An 18641-nucleotide genomic window follows, 5' to 3' on the forward strand; every position below is an offset into this window, starting at 1 on the left:
CAGCTTTCAGAACATTCTGCACTGAGAATTTCCATTGGTACTCATTTTCCATCTTGATGGATAGAGGTTTTGCATTCCCTGGTCTGGTTTCCAAACTTCCAGTATCAATAACCTTTTTATCCATGCCTTTCTTGTTCTCATGGAAAAAAACAAAAAACCTTTACTATATTTCCTGCAGTGTCAGTCAGGTCCATGTAACATCTGATGGCTTGTTCAACTTGTCACTTTCCGGTCATGACACGGACAGGGAGGCTTTGCACACTCTCCTGGGGGCAGGGTTACTAGTGAGACAACCATAACGATGATCATGTCTCCCACCAGGCTGTTCCTCACCAGCTTAAGCCCTTGCCTACCGTGGTTTCTTCTTCCCTGTAGCCTCCTGAAGGAGAACACTAGTTTCTTGCTGTTGCTAAGTGAGGCCCAGAGAAGGAAGGAGTTTAAAACTGTGTGAGTTCATCATGGGCAGAAAACACCCAGGACTGGGTGCTGCAGAGTGCTGACCTGTACTCTGACTTTTGGCTGCAGATGAAGTATTGAGGCAGGAGACCGACTAAAGAAGTATCCTGGAATCTGAGTTACTTTGGAATAGCAGGGATGAGACCGAAGGGGGTGCTCCTGCAAGACCTCAGCCACGAGGCAGGCATTGGAAAGTATCATGCACTATGTTTACCTGCTTGGCCTCATCTGCCTGGCTGCTCAGGACACTTAAACTGGACCTTTTGGGATGTTAAGTATTTAAAAGGAGCAATAATAAAAGTAACCCTATTCAAGGCTGAATAACCCTACTTAAATCAGAAAGAATTAAAACATTTATTGGGCATAAATATATTACATATACACTACAGATACAGTTAGGTATTACATATAGCATAGTATTTGCAAAATCTATACATTAAAATTGATATGGCAGTTTTAATACAATGTATATGAAATAATCTAAAATTTACAAGACAGGAAAACATATGATTATTTTTTTTCTCCTAAAGTTGAAAAGCTTGGAATGTATGTCCAACAGTGAGGTAAAACATTTTGTCTTTCAATTTAAAGGATTGTGCAAGGATAACATTCAAACACATTCTATTAGGGCACTTTTCAATTTTGACACAAATACTGCATGATTGTAGCCAAAGAAACAGGGTTAGAAAATGTCAACATCAAAGTTTGATAAGAACAAGGCAGATAATATGCAAAATATCCTTTAAAAAAGTTTTCTTGTTAAACATTTTCTTTGAGGACAAAGGGTGGTTTGTTTCAGATGACTGGATTTCTTGTGTCAGGGATGCATGTGACATACAGAAAAGCATCAGAGCATCAGAAAGCTGCTCACTCAATCCTACGTATGGCAAAGGGTAGAGGGAGGTTAACAGAACTTTCTCTTATTGCTCCTTTGTGACAGCAATATAGAGTTATATATCCACAGCACATATACAGACTTGTGATACAAAATAGTGCCATGTGGAGGAATAACTTCCTGACTGAAGAGGCCATAATGAAAACAAAGTAGTGGAGAGCGATAGAATAAAGTGCTGTCTGCTTGTGTGCCACACTTCAGCTTTTCTGACGGTCACGGGTCATGGAACTCTCTGGAAGAGCAAATGTTCACAGAGATTTGGGCCGGAAGTATTGTTTCCTTTAAAACCATCCAACCAATTCAGGTGATCCTTTACAGCAGCAGTGCTGAAGTGTTCCAAAAGAAGACTCTCCCCACAAATAGCCTGAAAAATTACTCCACTGAATTTGCTCTCACCTGCTTACAATTGTCTCAGAAAATGCAGATATAATGTCAGTGGGACACACGACACATTTAGATGAAAGATGAGTTTCTGAAGGCCAGAGCTTTGGCAAAAATATATTTACCTTGATACCATCAGTTTACAAGTCTAATTACACTAATTATTATAGTCAATATCAAAATACAGAGCTCTCTAGCACTTAGCTACATTGATATAGGCACACAATAATGCACTGATCTTAGCACTCTTATGAGAGATGATTATGGTTTTCTGGGTACATGTAAACCTTTCAATCACTGATAATGGGATTTTTTTTTGTTTTTTGCTTTTTTGGCATTTAATGAGTTAGATGCTCTTCTTATCTTTAAAAACACAAGAAAATGTCAGAAGGTTAATACTACAGATGCTGCCAGGGAACAAAACTGACCTAAAATTACAAAAGTATAAAACACACAAAATATAACATGCTATGAGGGCAAATTAGTACATAAGTACATTTAAAAATTTTTACAATAAATAAAGATTGCACTGTAATTGGCATTTAAAGTATTGTATGCAGAATATAGTATAAATAAACCCCAAACAAAATAATGTTGGTTTCCCCATGACTTTGGTATGGGAATATCATAAGCTAGTACAGGGCACTTACTGCGTCATAGACAACACGGACCAAGAACAAAACAGGGATGACCAAGAAAAACCAAGGAGCAAAAATATACAAACAGCCAGGGCAGGGGGGCGGCTGTGTCTGTCGCACCCTTTTGGAATACAGTTGCACCTCCAACTCTTAAGTGTCCCTGAGGTACTCGAACATTGTGGACTTCATATGAGGAATCCAATGACTTTGGGTTAGAACTGATCATCTCATGACTACATGAACATGCGAGATAACACTTGCACTCCAATAGCACCGGTGGATCCAAGGTCTCAAAGCACTTACAGATACTGAATCCCCATTTGATTTGATTTGATTTCTCATGCATGGGAAAACAGGCACAGAGGTCACAAAGCAAGTGAGTGACAGACCCAGGAGAGAATCATGTAGGCTCTTCGGCCCCACACACTGTGCTTACAGCCAGTTGGCATTCGCTCTCTACATATGGCCGGATCAAGCCCCCAGAAACAGGACAAATGCAGGCGTTTCCTTGTGGGCTCTCTCAGTGAGAATGTATCTACTGCTGCATGAGTCTCACGGCATTGAACTAAGGTGTGGAACTTCATCCACTCCAATAATGCCACAAAGGACAGCCAAAGGCAAATCTGTCAAAAAGAGTGGGCCAGCATGTAAGGAGACAGCTCACTGTGAGGCACTCAACTGCCATGAGTTCTCGCCACACAATTCTGGTCAAATGTAACAGAATATAACAACTCTAGTGATTAGATTAGAAGTAGTTATATACAAAGACAGACAGGCTAGTTAAAGCAGCTTTTAAAGTAGCTGGACAGGAGACAACTAACTATTGCACAATGCCCTCTTAAAGTTACTGCTATGGACCGTGTGGGGATCTACAATGCTCCATCATTTATAGGTGCAAATTTGGTTATGTGATTTCTTAGACAGGCAACTCATAGTGTTAAAATCATAAGGGATACAGAGTAGTAACACATTTAGATTAAAGTACACACTTTGATTTCAATGAGCTAAACAGTTACATAACTGAGTGATGATAGGATGGTCTAGGTGGCCTCAGCCGAAGGCACACATGTTCTGTATGTTCTTGTGTGGTACCACTCTGACAACAGTGAAATCCCAGCCCTGAACTCCATACACTGTGATTCTGTTTACAGATAGAGACGATCAAGAAGTGACGGTGAATATAAATTACTAAACTGGAACACTCCAAAAATCAAGGCTTGCAAAAGACATCTGTGGAAACAGAATAGAAGCATAGTGGAAAGCTTGAAGACATAGCTCACTGGGCACACTGGCCTCACTGGGCACACTGTGCTCACTGGGTATATTGGGCTCACTGGGCACACTGCACTCACTGGGCACATTGCGCTCACTGGGCACACTGTGCTTACTGGGTATACTGGGCTCACTGGGCACACTGCGCTCACTGGGCACACTAGCTCTTGGTGGTTGGTGCTTTCCTCTGCTCCCTTCTCTTCTTCTTATTTCTTCTTTTATTTGTTATTATTTTTTTTTAAAATCCAGTTTAACCTCTTCCTAGTTTTGCATTTCAAATCGGTGCAGGCAAACATTGACTGTTTCCCCTAGCTAAATCTGTAAAACAAGAGAAGTATATAAATCAAAGAATAAAAGGCTTAAAAAGGGAGACTCTGAGTAAATGTGTATTAAAATGTGGCACTCCACTCAGACCTCCAGTCTGCTGGATTTACTTCATTAAGAAGTACTGTAATATAAAGGCAAATAAAATGGATAAGGTTGCAAAGCCAAGCACTATGAGGGCAGCAAACTGTTCATCAGTAGGCATCATGCCCTTCATTCTGGGATCGTCCATGCTCCCTGTATCGCCTGCCAGCATGACCTCATGTCGTTGTAACACAAAGGCCACAGAGGGGCTGAAAGCTCCACTGAGCTCCTGGGAGGTGTCCACACAGCGGCGACATGCACACACACGGAACCGGTAGTCTGTGTTGCTCTGGAGGCCTGAGATTTGGAATGTGGATTCTTCTCCCTTGTACACCTTCAAAAAAAGGAGAATTAAAGATGAGCAACTCAGAACATTGTGACTGCCACAGAAAATACCATGTGCACCTGGAGCCTTATGGATACCTGTTCAAATAAACCTTAACAATAGTAACTATGTTCTTATGGAATCCCCCTGGGAACTTACTTGGAACAAAGTGCAACATAAAATCTAATGACCTGACTTTGCCAGTAGTGGGTGTACCTAATGTATTAAGTGATACAGATATACAAGCTATGTTTCTACAGTGCAGATCGCCTATTAGAAGAGGCTTAGCACCAACATAGATCATCTCCAGACAAATTCATACTGTAGATTGAAGTAATAACCACTGACCCTGGTAACAAAACACCATGTCTCTCATTACCTTTCTTTTTGACAATTGGTTATCAGACACACCTAATCTTTGGACACTGTGACACGTTATCTAAGTAGTACTCATTCAAGTGTCAAAAAGCAAAACAAAACAAAAATCCACCCGCCCTCATAAAGTATTAAGAAAGTCTGAGTGTGTGCTGCACCTCACTCCTGCTGTCCTCTGCCCCAGGCCACTGGTTCACCGCATCTGCAGCTCACACATGCACTGCAGCCCCAGTCAAGATACATCCCCTGAGGGGAGTACCTCCCTGACTTCCAGGTCTGCAACTTGATTTGTCTGTGGGATAAGTTCACACATACACATGTACCGAGACAGACATACACACATGCACAGAGACAGAAACACAGACCGACTGACAGGATTCTTTCTAGACTCTGCACTGCATTGGTTTTCTTTTTCATGGACATTTGCTCCTAGTTTGGAGGTTTTTGTTTTGTTTTTTGTTGGTTTGTTTGTTTTTTGGATGTTACAGATATTTTTGTGTAGATCTGAGAAGCCATGGGAGGGATTACCTCCCTGCAATCTCAGCCAGAGCTAGGTGCTAGCATCTGCTCTGCTGCTCCACCTTCCCCGGGTCCTATGGACCGCTCACAGGGTTCATTACTGCAGCGGCCAAATGGCATCTACCAGTGGCATTCCATGCCCTTTCACATGTGTCTGCGGCACTGTGTGACCTTTTCTGTGCAGAGACACGCACACCTTCTGATTTGTAACTCTCTCTAGAGCAGGGGCTCTCAACCTTCCTCATGCTGTGACGACGTCTGCTCCAGAATCTGGATCCAAGTCCTTTGACAGACATGAGTGCTATGAAGATCGACTTCTCAGCAGTTTTGTGTTCTGTCTATCTGAAGATATCCTTTGATGCAGTTCAACATTAAAAATTAATACTGAAGTCAGGTGTGCTGGGACACACCTTCAATCCTAGCCATCCATGAGGTGGAGGCAGGTAGGTAGATCTCTGTGAGTTTGAGGCCAGCCTGATTTACATAGCCAGTTCCAGACACTAGAGTTACATAGTGATAGGCTGTCCCAAACAAACAAACAAATTCTCACACAACCAAACACAAACAAACAAATGCAACTGGTGAGTGGTGTTTTAGTGTTAATTAGTATAACCAGTCTGCTCTCACCCATTCAGGACCTGGGATTCTGGGGTACACCTGCTTCTTAGACCCTTAATAGAATCATAAAGAGGCTTACTATTTTAAGGATTTGAAATTCAGTTTACTTAAAAATGACCATGCTTTGAATTGGCTGAACTAACAGGGGGCAGAGAAATCTGAGGAGGGAGGCTTCGTGGAGAGCCATTTGTGAAAATGTCAAGGAAATAATACACTAAAATGATATGAAAATTAGGTTTAACAAATACAGATGGGGGTGGGGATCTGCAACTAAATCCAGTTGGTGACATGTTTGGCTAATGAGTGATTTAAAAAGGAAGTGCCACTAACTGACCCTTCTTAGGTCACTGTTATCTCCCCAATCTTTTGCTCAGAGAACTGTAGAGGATCTAGTTCACAGCACTTGAGCAATTAACTGAAGGAAAGCTAGCTCAAAGACACTGGTACGCACAGGAGGCCTGTGGCCACAAATGCCAGGTGTTCTTATGAGCTGCCATAAAGTCACCGGGGCCCCAGGCGATGCCTGTGCAGGGTGATTTCCCAAGGGGCTTTGAGACTGCACAGGTGGCACTGGCTGGCCATGCCTCAATTCCTCTCTTCTCATTCATTCTGACAGGGGCCTCATTATGGGCCCCTTCTCCTGCCTCAGCTTAATTTAAGAGGCAATGCTCCATTGAAGATTTTCTTATTGAAGTCACTAATCATAATATTGCAAAAATAAGTACACATGTGGAATTACTTATTTTTTTTACAAAGGTTATTTTTGTTCTTGATTTGGTGCTATGTTTTAAACTTATTTTGAAATTTTCACTCTAAACAGGAGGACATAAAGTAACACCCAGATAACTGAAGTGAAGAATCGAAGAGTTTTGTTTAAGAATAAAAAGCTGCATTGCTGAAATCCCTTCAACAATAGCTATTAGGAGAGGGCACTGAGCACAGTGCATGCTGAATTGCTGTAGGCTTGGATTCTGCATTTGTGTGTGTGTGCTGTGCAAAACCAAAAATGAGTTGCATTAATGTTTTGCAGTAATGCCATCGAAAAAGATGTAAAATTCTTGAAAAACAGTTTGGGCTTAGAATGCAGAAGTGGCAGAAAGCCAGCCATATACATGCATTTGAATGCAGAGTGAGCAAGTGTCAGTAAGGATTTTGGTAGGCAGTTCACAGATGCCTGTGCAGTTATTAAAACAGGCTGCCAGCCCATATTACAGTGGTAACAAAGGAGAGCTGAACCAAAGGGAAGCTAAAACTCAAACAAACTCAAGACGGGAAAGGCATTGGGCCTGCCTGTCTAGTGGAATCAACATCACTGTTCTCCACACCACTGCAGGTGTAAATTACCCGGCTCCCTGGACATTGCCTCTTCCATGCATGCAGGACATATTTACTGAGTGCCTGACTATGTGCCAGACTCAGAAAACGAAAACTGAATCAGCCAAGCCCTCCTGTTAGCTGTCCTGGGATTAGCGTTATGATGGCGGTGTATGAGGTGCGGCACAAGAGCCCTGGCTCAGCTGTGCCTGCTGCGCAGTAACAATTACCTCCCATTTGCTTTGGCGTCTCCGCCGCTATGAATTCAAGCCTGCTGTCTATTACCCCACACATTAGACAAATAGCCTTTATTCCCCCTCTCATGTCAGCACGAGGGAAGGCAACACTCAAAACATCACATTCACGCTAATGCCTACTGAACAGGGAAAGGAAGGGGGAGAAAAAAGAAGCAAAACAACAAAATCCCCAAACCCAGTACAAACTGTCCCTGGTCAGCTGTGGCTCCTCATGGCACTGCTGCCCTTACTTATTTCTTGGTAAATGTGGGAAATGTGTGCACATCTCTATTGACGAAAGCTGTCCTACATTCTCGATAATAATTGTCAATGGCACTGATGGTAAGAAAACATTCCATGGCAAATATATGATTGTACATCATATCAAACTCAGCATTCACATATCTGTGGGTCTAAATATGTAGCACTGAACGGTGGGTTCAGCAAGGCTAATCTGATGAAATCTAAATTACTGCACAGATTAGTCTTCATTCTGACATGGTGGATGAGGACAGAACTGAACACATAATGCCGCCCTTCCGCTGCAAAGCAGCACTCACTGTGCGGTGAGAAGTGGAACATTTTCCAAGAATACGTGGAAAAGCATGGCACACGGAACAAAAGGTTTTCAAAACACAGCGGTGAACATATGCTGAATGTTCTGTCGAGAAATGGACCGCTGTTAAGTGTCAAACAGGAAAGGGAGCCATTTCTTAGCGCCCTTGACGCTGTGAATGGGACAAGGCTAATAGCTAGATCTAGCTGGAAAGAACTCTTTCCTGATAAGCTGAGCAATGACTCTTGTGAGCTGATGGACTCTGGGACGGTAGCAGGACTAGAACGAGACAGGAAGGTGAAAGGGAAGCCCAGTGCCTTCACTCCCTTGTGAGAGGTATCATGACATCACCCGCTCATGGGACTCGATATTGGCAGATGCCAGACTGAAGAAGGTTTGTGCAAGATGTGGTTACAACAATTCAGTCATTATCTGATGCTCCTATTAACAAAATGTATCAAAATGTCCAATAACTTCTTTGACATTTTAAGCACACTTTGTTTACTAGCATTTTAAAAATGATCCCAGAAAACACCAACAAGCAATTTAAGTGAAATGCTCGCTGAATCAGATTTTCTTCTCTTGTGTGCATTTGAAGACTCAAAAGCTAAACCCAGCAGCCTTTAACAAACAATACCAACATTTCCCAGGACAGGTGACCTTCATCTTCATCCTCATGAGTTCAATACCAATGAATTATGAAGAGTGCCAACTGAAGACTGGACCTTTCTCTTCTGATGGAGTAAACAATCATGTCCCAGCTTCACCAAGCAGTCGCTATGTTCCAGGGGAGTTCATAGAAACCCTAGTCTCTGAAACCATTACAGTCAGTGACCCGATAAGGGGTTATTCTGTAAGATGTTAATAGGTGTGAAAAACAGTAAAACCCAATTCATTGTCTGGCTACGAGGACTGTGTCTTCTCTTGAATAGGTCTGACTGCAATCTATTGACTTTGACAATGGATGTTCATGTCACCAAGAGCGGAGCCTGAATCCACATTTAGCCATCTCAGATCAGAATCAAACTCCAACAGGTTTCCACATGATGGATATGTATACTAAAGGGTGACAAGAAGCAATCCAGAGCTTCTGAGTCAGGGGCTTGGGGTCTACTAGCACCTACCTTAACCCCTCAATGGCACTGTGGCAGAGGCAGAGATGACACAGGATTTGATGGTTAAGATGCCTTCTTCTCTGGGGTCACTTCAGTATCCAATCACACAGACTGATGCATGCATACTTTATGCTATTAAACAAATATACCACTTGATACTCCTCACAAGTTTATGCTTGGGAACTAAAAAGCTAGAACACTACCAGATAGGAAATGAAATATAAACGATATAAGTGGTGTCAGGCTGTTTCAACCACTGACTCCTAACAAATTCACAGTTCATTGCATCCATCACTCAGGGCTGCACTCAAGGCAAGCAGCCAGCCTGACACAGAAAAGCGGCACATGCCCAGACACAGGCCTTACCTGTTTGTACTCAGATTCTCTTCCGACCAATACCTGCAGAATGTAGTTAACAGGGTCGCCTTTCACTGGTGGTACCGTCTCCCACAGGATCTCACACGCGTTTCCTTCTAACTGCATCACCCGAGGGGCTGCAATACAGAAGCACACTCAGCTCAAAACTCAGGCTCACACCAGCAGTCCATTTTCTAGCACTGTTAGTGAGACTCGGGGAGAATGCCGTGGTGTTTATGTCCAGCTTCTTGCTAACCCTGCTGGGTAATCCTCAAGGAAGAGAAGTTACTCCAGGACCAGGAAGCCCATTCACTGTACATCTCACTAGCTCATTAATGAGGCAGTGGCCTGGGTCTGAGCTCACTTATTTATTCATCTATCTACATATCTACGTGCCTGTCATACACCCCTTATCTCCCCCCCCCATCCATCCATCCATCCATCCATCCATCCATCCATCCATCCATGCATCCAACCATCCCTCCCATGGCTGTTGGTCACCTTTTTGCAGTATTTCCATGTGCTAGGTACTTTAGGGGTGGGGAAATAAAGATCAAGTCTGTTCCTAAAGACTCTAAGCTTAGGCAAAGAAGGAAAGGACACAGTACAGGGCGGGCACAGGAAGAACTGAGCATGTGACCAACTAACACAGGAGGCACAGGTGGTGCCAAGCAAAGACCCAGCCAGCAGCCAGCCCCGAGGCTTTAAAACACTGTCCTGTATTTGTATCTTAGTTTGCTCACCTACTGGATCTATCATGAATATTTAAAGTTAAATTAGTCTATAGTAAGTTACTTAAAATCAACACCCCCAAACCCCTGCCCAGGCCACTAAACAGACCTCCATCCTAGGAGCCAGAGGAAGAGTCTGGTTGTGGGGTGTTCAAGGACCCTGCCCCCGGGAGGTAAAAGCACCATAGGACCCCTGCGCTACCCAAGCTTCTGTGGCTCTTGCTAAGGTTCACTCTGAAAGGCATAGGGAGCATTCCTGATGTCAGACAGTTCAAGGCTGGTAGCAACTGCCTCTGGAACACTTGCTAGGCACCCTGCCCCCCAATTCAATAAGCCATAGCACCCTCAGGTTCTGTCTTTTCTTTCTTTCTTGTTTTTTTCAAGACACGTTTTCTCTGTGTAGCCCTGACTATCCTGGAACTCTCTCTGCAGACCAGGTTGGGGTGGAAATCACACAGATCGCCTGCCTCTGCCACCTGAGTGCTGAGATTAAAGGTGTGCGCCACCACGCCCTGCAGATTCTGTCTTTTCTAAAGCTCAGAGGCAAAGGTGTACCCAAGGGCTGGGCATTTACTGCCACAAAGGTCCAGCACAGCGCACGTATGCCTTTAGGGCACATGACACACAGAAGTGGCCATGGTGCCTGCGAGGTGTCGGAGCATCGGGGCAGGGTGAGGTCACACGCCATGGAGAAGCCTTGGAAGGAGTTACAACAAACCTGGCAGACGCTAAGCCAGACTGTGACCCAGGTTCCGGGGACCCTACTTCCTGTAACTGACTATGCTCTGGATGTAGGGGGCCTCAACTCCTTCATGTGGAAGCTGTCGGGAGGGGCAGATGCAGAGGGACCTTCTCCACAGTGAGTGTCCCCTCCCCCACAACACACCCCAACATCAGGGCCATTTTGGGCGATGGCTGACTGAAACAATGCTGCTTTGGCTAAGGAGAAGTCCAGGGACCTGTGTAAGAACATGACTTCTGGGTGAAGGGAACAAGGCTCAGGAGCCCACGTGCAAGCTTGGCCTGCTACACAAGTCTTCCCCCAACTCACCCACAACCCTGGGGCTGGGGACATGGCAGACCTGGAGAGCTTGAGAAAGAAGGGAGATTTAGATATTTGCTGTTATGGCACTTCTGCAGGATCTGAGTCCTCCAGGGGAAAACCTTGAAAACTCAGGGGAAACACTGATGGTCACTGCCATGGGTTTCTAAGAGCGTCCTCCAATGGAGAGGGTATGTGCCCACAGGGAAATGCTGATGTTACCAGATTCAGGCTCTAATTTCCAGGCACCAAAGTCACCCGGAGATGAATGCCAACGTCTGAATGTCTTTAGGAAAGGAGATGTGAAAACCATTTTGGGCAATCTCTCTTAAACCACCCCTCACTCATTCCTACTACAAAGGATGTCACTCCTATCAGATCCTGTCTATTATGTAAGGGACGAGACTATCTCACTGTTACAGTATTTGTAATAAACATTTATACAGAATGCAGTAGTCCAGACATATAGACATTTACTTCAGATCTGATCACACAGATTTCTTTTTTGAGAAATTTTGATTTCATCTTGCTATAGAAATATGAAGAATGCATTTATGATTATAACTGACTTTCCTGCGTGTGATTTCAGTGCATTTTTATCCTCCCAGGACAGTGCAGCAGGGTCCACTTGTACACACCTTTGAGCGTGGGAGGGACACTCTTGGTTGTGCTGAAGGTATAGGTTTCTGAGAAAGGTCCTTCCCCTGCCTCACTGGCTGCCTGGATTCTGAAGGAGTAGCAGGTGAACTCTGTCAGTCTCTGGACCTTGTAGGTGTGGCTGGGTCCTCTGTAGATCGAAACAAACCTAGGTGGAGAAAGGAGCGGAACCCATTAGTCACGTGAGTTTCTTGTGGTGATAAACCGTGAGGCAGGCTCAAGGAGAGTTGGGGCTAAGAGAGAAATCCTCCTTCCACCTGAAGTGACAGCTGCTATGTAATGCTTTAGTTCACTGTTCAAGGATGTTTACAGAAAGAAAACAGTAAAGCACATGCAAAGAGTACAACCATGGTTCAGAAACATTGTTGCTCATGTTTTTATTTACTGATAAAAAGCAGAATTTTCAAGTGTTTCATTATGGTTAGTGGTAACTCACCTTTGATTATGTTCTTGGCAATGAAGTTACTGTTCAGTGGTCACTTGAGAAATAAGATGCCTATTTACTCAGATTTCTCAAATAACAGAAGTTTAGGAAATCCTTTAAATGTTGATCTTTATTTATACAAGACCTCATAAAGCCCTTTCCTAAGCTGGCAAAAAGATATCTATGGTTATGTATCTTTGAGAAAATACACAAAAAGACAAAAAAGTACTGTGTTCAGAATTATCACCAGGGTCATAACAGACAAAATGGCATGGACAAGCTGGGCAGTTTTGACTGGCAGATTTTGGTTTCCTCTATCATTTGGTCTGAAACTATTTTGTACTTCTCTAATTAAAATATCTTTTAAATCATAATCTATTATTTGTGTGCATGACTTATGTGTATGGGAGCACACAAAGAAACCAAAGCAACTCTCAATTCTGTACAGATGGCTCTCCACATCCTCCTTTATGGAAGGAAGTATGTTCAGCAAGTCCCCCTACTGACTGAGCCCTCTAGCAAGACCGTGAAACATACTTACCTGAGTATGAATTAAAAAAATAAGTTTTGTACTTTAGAGATTTTTTTTCAGTGTATCTTAACTTTTCCCCTCTAGGGAAACTGGACTACCTAGAGCTACAGATACACTTTTATCACTTAATAACTGTATGATTTCTGAAAATAACGTAATGCTTGAAACATTCTTCAGTACTTAGACCTCTCTGGCCCAGGAACACCCTGAGAACCAACACTGAGTAACTCACACATGGCCTTGGTCCACACATGCCGTGCCTGGCTCTCAGTGCCCAGAGCTCCCTCAGCATCCAGGGTGGATGCCCCACTGTCTCCAGAAACTACTGGAAGGTACTCAGTGATGGAGTACCACTCAAAATGTCTGACCAGGGCTGGTTTGGCTCAGGGAGGAGAATTCTTGCATTCATTCAGCAAGCATTCCTAACAACCAGATGTGTGTTGGGCTCTGGGTTGCCTGAGAACCACCCTGAGGGTGTTGGGCCTATGTGAGGGTGGGGAGTTCTGAAGGGTGGTAGCAGCTTTGCTCTGTGTGGAACAGTTCTAGATGGCAGGGTGTGGTAGACTCATGGGTAGTGAGATGTGGATAGATTGAACAGCTTGAAGAGAAAACCCCTGCCAGCCAATCCTCAGTGTGTAACATCCAGCCACTCACCAGCCTTTGTAACTGAGTTCCTAAGCTCTGGCAGGTTCACTTACAGTCCTGCATGTTCTGCTTCAGGAAGAAGTGCCTTTTATTGAAGTTTGAACACCATTAATTTCAAGGAAAGCCAGAGTCCAGGTTGAAACCCACAAATAACCATGGCAACCTACTTAGCACGCTCAACACATTACTGCCTTAATGAAGACAGCCCAGCTAATGTAGAGGCAAATGGCTACTTATTAACTCAGCCTCACCTGGACTAGACTTGCCAGCGGGAATAACTGCACTTAATTGTGCCACAGATGGAAGTCATGGTTTAAGAAGTGCTGCTGCTAAATCTCCACTATGGTGCCCAGCAAGCTCAGTTTCTAAGAGCTTGTAGAACTGTTTCCAGCCCTGCCACACTACAAGGGTGGCATTTCCTTTAGAAAATAGGTTTGATACATATTTGTGCCAAAGTTCAATTATATACTGAGGTAGAAGTACTCATAGCCACTAAGAAATTCATGGAAGCAAATTCAGTAATCTGATTTCATACTATGATCCAAACTGAGTAAGTAGCACACAGTCCTCAAACACCAAGCGGGACACACCAACCAGCATGTAGGAAGACGCACGTATACCAACACACAAAAGGCAATCCTAGCTGCTGTCATCCTCAGATTCTCACTCTAGCAGGTGGGAGACGAGACTTTTTCAGAGTCAGGGACTCACGTGGCCATGCTGAGAGGTAGGGCAGAACATCAAAGCCATGGCTGGAGCCATTCTGGGGAAAATTTAAAATACTCAGATGACTGACCTCATCTTCTTCCTTTTCTATCTCTTGTAAAAGGCCAACTTCACTGATAACAAGCCAGAGCCCCCGTGATAGAATTAACCATACCCAACATTCCAAGAGACAAAGACTGAAGACATTCCATTTTAAATGCACCGAGCTGTAAGCAGGTGGCATGGTTCCTGCAGTGCAGTATGTCTCCATGATGTTCTCAATCATGGCATAGGCATACATAGCCCAAGCATCAGCTTCCGAATCGCAGTTCCTCAAAGGTGTCCCAGAAGTCCTAGTCCTTCACTGGCCATATCTCTAAGGTCTCTTCACTCCACAGCCAGACTTTGTTGCCATGATGAAGCCCCAAAGGCAGCAAGCCCAAGGACTCTTGAGATATCAGGTAAGAAGTCAGTGTGGGAACACATGTGGGCCTCCACTGTAATGCTTTGCTGGCCTGTTGGTGTGTGTTCTCTCTCTCTCTCTCTCTCTCTCTCTCTCTCTCTCTCTCTCTCTCTCTCTCTCTCTGAAACAGAATGGATAGCAAGGATGGAGTTCTATTGACCAGCTTGGGCTATCTAACCAGGTAAGCTATTTCCTCCTCTAGGAAAGGGGAGCAAGAGAATACATCTTGTGGGGTTGCTGTGAGAAAGAAGTGAGATAATGGATACTGCATTACACAGTGTGTTGTAGTTATGAAGTATTCAGTGAATACTAGTGTTGAAAACTATTTAATATTACCACCACCAATACTATTGGTGGCAAGGCACCAAAGCTGATGAATGAGTCACCTTATTTTCCAAAGTTGGAGAAATGAAAGATGTCCCCACAAGGGCACTCCTGTCGCCTCAATCCTCTGAGGCTTCTGGGGTGGAGCAGGTGAACACCCTGTATCCTATTCTTAGCAAGCCCAACCAAAGCACACAAGGTGAAAGCCAGAGGCCACTCTGTGGGATCTTGGGGCAGCTCACCATTTCGAGACAGGGTCTTACTGTATAGTCCTCATGATCCTGCTACTTTAGGCTCCCAAGTGCTGGGATTCCAGATTTGGACAACCAGGCCTAGACTGGGTAATTTGACTGAGGAGGGAGAAAACTAGGGAGCAATCTCTCCAGTATTAAAAATACATATTTGGGAAAGGAAGCAGTTTAGCTGGGTTGTTAACAGGTTATGATGATCTAAGTGACTTTGCAGCAGTTCTGTCTCCAACCTGGTCAGGGTCATCTCTACAAGGCTTCTTGAAACACACAGCTAGATGATGACAAACATGTGTGGGACTTAGAGTTGCCAATGTGCCAATGACACAACTCTGGGGTAGTGTATGGTGGACACATGGCCTCATTCCTTACCCAAGCCCAGGGAGACACGTGAACAACAGTGAAGCTAGACCAAAGGCAGGCTAGACTTCCTTGTGGCCTGCCAACTCTAACCACTCTGGTGGGCTGAGAAGGGGGCAGGCTGTGGATGTGGGGAGTGGGTCTGGAAGCTCTCTGCTTGTCTTTTCAGTTTTGCAGGAACCTAAGAGTTCTGAAAATAAAGACTATGAAAAGGTATGCTGAGAAAGTCCTCCCCTCCTGCGAACATCAGGTATTTCTGATTATTCTGTTTGCCCGTCACAGTCCTCTGGGGCTAGGGTGGGAGGGGGCTGTCTCAGGAGCACAGAGGCATGCAGAGACCTTGGCCTGAGTGCAGAACTGGTGACCTTCACCACGGATACCAACAAGTCAGACAGAGCTCAATTCCAGACTATCCAACAAACAATCGGGTTTACTTGACAGGAATTTTTACGAGATGTAAATGAAGGAATCAAGAAAACTCTCTGATAGACAACACACCATGAAACACAGCAGCAGGTTCTGGACAGTCTCAGGAGAGCTTCAGCGAGAGCCACGCTCTTCTCAGTGTCTTTGCTTTTAACATTCGTTGAGAAAGGTGATCAAGGGCATCTGATGGAGTAAGTTCGGCCACATCACATATTTATGTGTTCTTTCATTTGAAACCATTGGGGGGGGGCAAGAGAAAATGACACAGAAAGAAATAACCAAGAATATTTTGAATAGCTTGCTAAATTCTTTGTGCAAATGAGAGTAAATGCTCAGGGTTTGCTCTTCCCACCACACTGCGCATGTCATCTTCAGGCTCACTTCAGTTCATAGATATTAACTACTCAACATGACTAACCTGCTGGCCTAAAATGGCCTGCAGTTCACAAAAGGCTTCAATGTACCCTTCAAAACACATTTCACAACAACATAAATCAACAGCTGCCCACACATCCAGCACGGCATATTCATGAACAACATTATATCATCTTATTGTCTTTCCATCTTTTTTTCTTATTTTCTCTGGGCTCCGTGTGTGTGTGTGTGTGTGTGTGTGTGTGTGTGTGTGTGTGTCCCCTCTGTTACTCAAATCATGTTTAGGAATAGAAGATATTAAAAACATGGACAGTAAATGCCCCCACTGTGCCAGGAACACAGAGTCCTACCATCTCTGTGAGGAAGCAGATGGACACAGATGGCACTGTGTGGGGACACCTCAGGCAGGGAATCCATTTCCTAGACTGATGCTGACACTGGTCAGAGTCCCTGTTTATATGAAAGTGCCAGAAGCTCTTCCCGAGAGGACTGATGGGAAAAGAGCTAATTACCTTCCTGCCTGCTGTTCCTGGTTGTCTACTGGCCTTTGGACTTGTGAATTAATTAGACTGTAATAATTTTTTGGTGAATAAGCTGGATTTTTATGCTTCCTCCCCCAAGAAATAAAACTTCATTATACTTGGTAAATGATATCAATTTAATTTTTTCAGACTTATTTTATGTTTGCCTGTATGAATGAATGCACATCATATCCATGATTGGTGTCTAGAAGAGGGTGCCAGATCTGCAGGAATTGAACTATAGTTGCAAACTGCCATGTGGGTGCTAGGAATCAACCCAGTAGTTTTAATTGCTGAGCCATCTCTCCAGCCCTTTTTACAGGTAAAGGAATGGACAGAAATCCTATGCTTATTTTGTATTACCTAAACTGCATTTCAGTCATTGACATATCAAAAAAGAAACTCACCTGCAACCATAGAAAGCCCCTCCCCAACTTCAAGGTTCTGAGAAGCTTGACACCTGCAGCTTTCTATGGGGACTGAATTTCGACTCTGAGGACATGAATCCCAGAGTTTTCCAGATGTCTGTCCACTTCTACTGCGGTGGCCTTGCTTCAGTGCAGGAAAGTACTAATTATTTTCATTACTTGTAAAGTAAACCAGAGGTAAAACCCATTATCTGGATTCTACTTTGGGTCCAATCAGATCTCAAGTCGTCCTTTACTAACCCTCAGCCCTGACTGTTCCAAGGCATTTGGCCTGAAGTTGAGCAAGCTAGTAATACTTCTTATTTTTTAGGATGAATCTTTATGATTTTCTTCTAAGACATTAAAATATGTCTAAAATATTTTTCCTCTATTAATCAGGGACTGGAGCCCCCAAGCATCATTCTGCACTCTGTAGCCTGCGAAACTTAGGTAAAAAGCAGTCCAGGCACACACCTCTGGTCATCTGAAAAGTCATCAGCAGGTCTAGGGTTGGGGCAGAGGTATGACAGGAGTGTTGGGAACTGTAGTCGCGACCTGGGGATTGAGGGAAGTAGTCATTTCCCCAGAAAGGATGATCAAGTGAATGGGAAACATGAGGGTTCTGAGTCTCACGGCCTGTCATTTAAATCAGCAATAAGTTTGAGAACAGAAACCAGAGAAACACTGAGACAGTTCATTCACACTCTCTAGTCCCTTTCATTAGCTCCCTACAATGTGATCTTCTGGAGTTTAAAGAAATCTTGAGGCCATAAAGACATAGTATTCCCCCACTACACACTCCCTCGGCAATAGTCAATAGCTAGTGATTCTGGAAGCATCACCAAGCTCCACAGCCCCTCGCTGCTGGGGAAGTGTCCCAGTTATAAAGGCTGACAAGGGAGGGCAAGCAGTGACTATTCATTCCATTATATGCCTCTCCCCCTAACTAATCTCCCTGGAGCCTCACTTTGAAAAACACTGGCTGGCTGACCAAAACCCCAAGCAACAGCTTAAACATAAATACATCTTGGAATTTACAGTCCTTCTGCTTCAGTACTGTGCACAACTACCCAGAACATGGTCCAATGAGGGTGGGGCTCAGCATCAACTCCAATTCCATTTGAACAGGCAACATTTCATATCAGAAACACAGACAAATACATCTTCCGAATTGTCAGCTCAGCGCTAGGACCGGGAGCCTACAAGCTGGTCCTCCTACTCTGGTGAACACATTAGATTAACTTGGCTTTATGAGAATGTTTGCTCAGGGTGTGTATTTTTCTGGCACAACATGGGAACCAGAACCATTCAGATTT

At 44.0% G+C, this 18641-nt stretch overlaps 1 protein-coding gene across 2 annotated transcripts in view; it reads right to left on the bottom strand.

Moving 5' to 3' along the window:
- Positions 1-821: 821 nt before the first annotated feature.
- Positions 822-18641, bottom strand: part of Fndc3b (fibronectin type III domain containing 3B) — a 302204-nt gene continuing 284384 nt past the window's right edge. For both annotated transcript variants that reach the window (XM_036190746.1, XM_036190745.1), the window contains exons 24-26: positions 11877-12043; positions 9475-9602; positions 822-4384 (exon numbers count right to left, since the gene is read on the bottom strand). In XM_036190746.1, the coding sequence (XP_036046639.1) occupies positions 4073-4384; positions 9475-9602; positions 11877-12043 (607 nt within the window). In that variant the 3' untranslated portion in view covers positions 822-4072. The remainder of the gene's footprint in view (positions 4385-9474; positions 9603-11876; positions 12044-18641) is intronic.

Source organism: Onychomys torridus, chromosome 6 (genome assembly GCF_903995425.1).
Source record: "Onychomys torridus chromosome 6, mOncTor1.1, whole genome shotgun sequence".
NCBI lineage: Eukaryota > Metazoa > Chordata > Mammalia > Rodentia > Cricetidae > Onychomys > Onychomys torridus.